Here is a 6,167-nt window from a genome sequence, read left to right on the forward strand (position 1 = left end):
AAAATGAAAGAGGAACTTGTCCCGGCCCTGGAAGCTTTATCCAACGACATACGGATGTGCAAGAAAGTGCCAGACTCATGGAAAGAGGCAATCATTTCATTGATACCAAAGGAAGGCCAAGAACTAACGAATGTAAAGAACTACAGGCCAATTTCTCTCCTAAATAATGACTATAAGATCTTTGCAAAAATTATTGCAGAAAGAGTGAAAAACTACTTACAAACAGTGATTTCAGAAGATCAAGCGGGCTTTCTGCCAAAAAGACAAATTCGAGATAATGTAAGAATAGTAATGGACGCAGTGGAATACTATGAAAAGCACCCTGAAAAAGAGGTAACTTTTTTGTTTGTGGATGCGGAAAAAGCATTTGACAATCTTAATTGGAAGTTTATGTTACAGATGATGGAAAAAATTGATACGGGACAACAGTTCAGAAATTGTATTGAAGCTATCTATTCGGAACAAAGAGCTACACTGAATGTAAATAAAGAATTGACCGATAGCTTCAAGGTACAGAAAGGTACTCGGCAGGGTTGTCCCTTGTCACCGCTATTGTTCATTTGGGTGTTGGAGGTACTTTTACAAAAAATACAACAAGATCAAGAGATTAAGGGTTTGACACATAAAGGTTTTAAATATAAATACCGTGCTTTTGCAGATGACGTAATGTTTATTGTGGAAAACCCGACGGAAGAGTTACCGTTACTATTTCAAAAAATAAAAGATTTTGGAGAATTGGCAGGATTTTATGTAAACAAGAATAAAACGAAGCTTATTTGCAAAAATATGACGAAACAAAAACAAGTGGAACTACAAAATTTGGTACAATGTGAAGTGGTAAAGAAGACGAAATACTTAGGCATTGAGTTAACTGCAAAGAATATAGACTTATATAAGAACAATTATGAAAAACTATGGGCTAAGTTAACCCAAGACTTTAAGAAATGGGACAAAATGAACTTGTCACTGATGGGAAGAATTTCAGTTATAAAAATGAATGTCCTACCACGTTTGATGTTCCTGTTCCAAACAATACCAATACTTAGTAAGACAGATTTGCTGCAAAGGTGGCAACAAGAACTATCAAAGTTTGTTTGGGCAGGCAAGAAACCGAGAATTAAGATGAAAATACTTTGTGATGCCAAGGACAGAGGTGGACTACAGCTACCAAATCTCAGATTATATTATGAAGCGGTTTGTATGACCTGGTTGAAGCAATGGGTGAAATTAGAAAATGATAAGCTATTGGGGTTAGAAGGTCATGATTGTAGATTTGGTTGGCATGCATATTTATGGTATGACAAAACAAAAATGGATAGCTTTTTTAAGCATCATGTGGTAAGAAAAGCATTATTTGTGGTATGGATGAGATATAAAAAATATTTTGGTGATGTAAGGCCACTTTGGATTGTACCAGTGGAAGTGTTAACATCTTACTCAAGACGTAGAGACAAAGATTGGTTGCTGTATAAAGACATAATAAAAAAAGAGGGAACAGAATGGGTAATGAAAAAGCAGAATGAAATTGAATATGAATATGAATGGTTGAAATACATGCAGATCTCTGACCTTTTTAGGTCAGACAAAAGAAATTATGGTTTTAGAGAGGAAAAAAATGAAATGGAAAAGGTATGGGAGAGTGGAGGGGGAAAAGATATCTCTAAAATGTATAAAGTGTTGTTAAAATGGTATACAGAAGATGAGACTGTGAAAGAGCAAATGTTAAAATGGGCAATAAATATGAATAAGGAAATTGACATAGAAACCTGGGAATATTTGTGGAAAAATGCTATTAAAATATCACCCTGTACCAATGTTAGAGAGAATTGTTACAAAATGATGTATAGGTGGTATATGACCCCAAAGAAAATTGCAAATATGAACCAGAATATGTCAAATAAATGTTGGAAATGTAAAAAACATGAGGGCTCATTTTACCATATGTGGTGGACTTGTGAAAAAGCTACACTCTTTTGGACAAAAGTCCACAAAGAAATGCAAAAAATACTTAAGTGCTCTTTCAAGAAAGCGCCTGAAATTCTGCTTTTGGGACTAAAAATGGAAGAAGTTAACTCGACTAAAAGGACTTTATTCTGGTACCTTATTACAACAGCGAGGATGATTTATGCACAATTTTGGAAGACTGAGAAAGTACCAGAAATCGAAGACTGGATACAAAAAGTTCTGTTCATGGCAGAAATGGATAAAATTACAAAGAAGTTGAATAATCAAGAAGACAACGTGTTTTTTCAAGAATGGAATGACTTTAAAATATATCTGGAAAAGAACTGGGATGTAAAACAAAACTTAATATGTTTAGATCAATATTAAGTCAAATGATGTTATCTTGAGGTTGGATGATAACAAATGATGTGTTAATGATATAATGAAATTTGTAAGAAGGGGGAGAAGCATTGCGGGAAGCCACTGGAGGGAGGGGAGGAAGGGAATGAGGTAAACAATGGACTGAATGATTTAATCTTATATGTTATGTTCCTAAGAAAATAAAAATTTGTTTACCAAAAAAAAAAAGATTCCAAGGACTCGCATTAATGAAAACATTCTTCAGAATAAAAGGGCATTATCCATGGTGGAACTTTTTTAACTTCCAAAGCTCTTTGATATTAGCATCAATACAACTGTGTGCTGATCAGTGTTCAACAGTATTTGCTTATTTCTAAAATAACAGATTAACAGAATGAAGAGCTTTAAACTGTACGGCTTTGTATCTGTTACCATCCAACATGCAACACTTGGAGCCAGTCTATTTAGAAATATCACATACACACAGTTCTCAGGAGGATACAATACCTCAGAATTTATGGGGCGAAAGAAAGGGGTCCCATAAATCAATGCTCCCTGAAGTTAAGAAATCGCCTAGCACAGCTAACATATGTCTAGGTTAGAATCCTTGTTGATATTTCCCCACCTCCTAACTGGGGCAGGGGTTGCTATAAGGCAGCAAGAAATCAGAGATCCTCCACATGCCATCTGAAATGGTTCAGTCTATGAAGGACTGGACCAGATTACATTTCTGAATATGAATGATTTATGAAGCAGTATTAACTAAGAGACTTATAATTTTGAGTAAGCTAGGTCCTACAAAGGAGTCTAAAGAACAATTGCCATAAGAGGAGAAGAAGAGATTGGATTTATACTCCGCCCTGCACTACTTGAAGGAGTCTCAGAGCGGCTTACAAACTCCTTTCCCTTCCTCTCCCCACAACAGACACCCTGTGAGGTAGGTGGGGCTGAGAGAGCTCTGACAGAAACTGCTCTTTTTCAAGAACACCTCTGACATAACTATTCGAGGTCACACCAGCAGCTGCATGTGAAGGAATGGGGAATCAAACCCGGTTTTCCCAGATAAAAGTCCACACTCTTAACCACTACACCAAACTGGTGTAGCAGGGACAACCTTCCTAAATCAGACTTCAGCTACAGACTGAATGAATTCCATACCTATGCTTGTTAGTAATGGATGGTTAAACAGCAATAACTTGTAATGTATTATGTTTTGTTATGTTTATAATATTCTGTAAACCAAACACTTAAGAAAAAGAAGCTGGAGGACAAGGAAGTAATCAGTTCCCAGGGCTACACAGATCTCATTTAACCTGGTAAGAAGTCAACTGGATCTTTCCCAAGATCCAGAGGAATTGCTTACGGGTTTCAAAATGTATATCCATCTCCTTTGCCCTACTCTTCTTTGAGTACTCGTTCTTCCCAGGAAGCCAATCCATCTCACTTTATATACAACTTTACCTAAACCCCCAATGTTACACCATTAGGCTCTCTCCTCCTCCTCCTCCTGACCTTCTCCTCACAGCACACACCACAGGTACCTGCAGTATAATCCTGAACACAGTTAAACCCTTCTAAGTCCACTGGCTTCAATGGTCCTAGAAGACTGGAACTCTGCTCATGATTGCATTGTTGGTGGTGATGGCAGTACCAATATGAAAATTTACCAGCTTCTATTTTAATAGATGTAAGGACAGTTTACTGACCATAATAGCACTGAGTGGCAGCAGGTTAAAAATAGGCTCAGGAAGTTCAGGACCATTAGAGTAATTGCAGAGAACAGCAAAAACAAACAAAACCAGGAATGAAATGCACTTACTTTGCTGATATTCTGTCCTGGGGGCAGGGGAAGAGGGCAAGAAGGTAGCAGCATTTGTACACGCAAATCATGTACCAGTTTGGTGTAGTGGTTAAGTGTGCGGACTCTAATCTGGGAGAACCGGGGTTGATTCCCCACTCCTCCACTTGCACCTGCTGATGTGACCTTGGGTCAGTCACAAGCTCTGGCACAGCTGTTCCTGAAAGAGCAGTTTGTGTCAGAGTTCTCACAGCCCCACCCACCTCACAGGGTGTCTGTTGTGGGGAGGGGAAGGGAAAGGAGTTTGTAAGCTGCTCTGAGACTCCAAGTGAAAGGTGGGGTATAAATCCAATCTCCTCCTCCTCCTCCTCCTCCTCCCCCTCCCCCTCTTCTTCTTGTTGTTGACCTGAGCACAGAATCATCCATGGCAGTAATTAAAGAAGAGGCCTAGGTTCTGACTACCTTCTGGTCAAAATATACAGGCTTGCAGGAAACACTATGCCATTTTTGGTGACAAAATTTCATCCAAAAACAACTTGCCATTCCAAGTGCTAAAGTATTTACCAACCCCCCTCTGAGGCTTTTACACACTGTGCTGTGTAATGTTCATGTCTAACAATCAGCCATTTCTAACTACTCCGTCCAAACATATTCTCAAGAATGAGGTGCAGAAATGTTTGAAAACAGGAAACCTCCCATTTCAATTTCCTTCAAATACTTAATATTTTCCTTTGGGGAAGTAACAGGTGGTTTATTGTAATGATCTCTATTTGCTTTCTGGAACAAGACTCATGCTCTTCAATTATTTTTAGGTGATTGTGCAATTACTGGCGAGAATAGGTTTTGGTTATTCTGCGTTCAGTTTTCTACTAAGATTTCAAGCTTACCTTCAGGTGAAGAACTTGGCTTATGAGAACATGCAGAGCTTTTTTTGCTGCTTTCACTGCTGACAGACAAGCTGGACTGAATTTTTTGGTGCATTTTTTGGGAAACTGGTGCTGAGAATTTTCTACTATCTTTTGCTACAAGTTTGACTCCATTGTGAATTCCACTTCCATTACTCAGACCTGCATGACCATTTTGTGTTCTGCCAATTTCTTCCTTGTGCTTTTCAAGTGGCAAAGCATTTGGCCGCGGCAAACGTTCAGGCTGGCCTTTAAAGAGAAGGAGGGGAAAAGTTAAAGTTGTAAAGTTTATGCAGAACCAAAGTATTTATTTTGTTTAGTCAGTGAACACAGAGCTAGATTCTTAAAAAGTAAACTTTGCATACGGTGATTAGCTCAGTGTTCATCTAATCCCCATTAAGTCTGACCCTTCTGATTCAGCTTTATCATGCAACAGCCCACAGCTTCAATGGTGCCCCAAACCTGCACAGAAATTTTCTGTGGGAGCCAGCCAAGGGCTCCTTGTAGGGGAGGGCCTCTCGAATGCCCCTGTCCAAACATATTTACTTGGTAGTAACTTTATACCCCATTCATTCCAGGTTAAAAACTGCATGAAGATCTTTGGTGCACTTTAGTTGCTTAATTTTGTCTTCTGGATCTTATTTATTTTCATACTACTGCATCTTTAAACTTTTTTTTTGATTGATGTAGTTTTGTACAAACTTAACTTCTTGTATAGACATTTTGGACATCAATATGATGGCAAGGTGGTACTCATACTTCTTAAAAATAAACTGAAGGTTTTACAAGGTCAACAGTCACACCAATTACTTCATAGCAATCTCTCCTTATATATAATTGAGTAAGAACATTCTAAATCTGGCCCCTTTAGTGTATGGACGCTTGAACTGTCAGTCAGAAGACGCTGGCTAGGTTGACTGGCTGCTTTGTGCAGTCCCGCCCAGCATTTCAAGGTCTTTTGCATAAGGAAGCTGATTGGACTTCACTCCATTCCACACCTCATACTCTCCCCCCGCAAGGCAGTTGGAATTTTCAGTTGCATAGACAGATACAATGCCATACTCCCCACCCTACTGTATTCTGAGGTAAAATATGTCCTCACTCAGAACACATCACTTCCCCTTCAAAAGAAACAAACCCAATAACACAATCATGCCACA

The 6,167-nt window shown here is 38.6% G+C and overlaps 1 protein-coding gene across 1 annotated transcript in view; it reads right to left on the reverse strand.

The window, feature by feature from the left end:
• MDFIC (MyoD family inhibitor domain containing) overlaps positions 1 to 6,167 on the reverse strand; it is an 89,478-nt gene that overhangs the window by 22,581 nt on the left and 60,730 nt on the right. Inside the window, exon 4 of the mRNA XM_015408293.1 lies at positions 4,990 to 5,256. Within this exon, the coding sequence (XP_015263779.1) occupies positions 4,990 to 5,256 (267 nt within the window). The remainder of the gene's footprint in view (positions 1 to 4,989; positions 5,257 to 6,167) is intronic.

This window comes from Gekko japonicus, unplaced genomic scaffold, assembly GCF_001447785.1.
Source record: "Gekko japonicus isolate JY-2015 unplaced genomic scaffold, Gekko_japonicus_V1.1 scaffold333, whole genome shotgun sequence".
Classification (NCBI taxonomy): Eukaryota; Metazoa; Chordata; class Lepidosauria; order Squamata; family Gekkonidae; genus Gekko; species Gekko japonicus.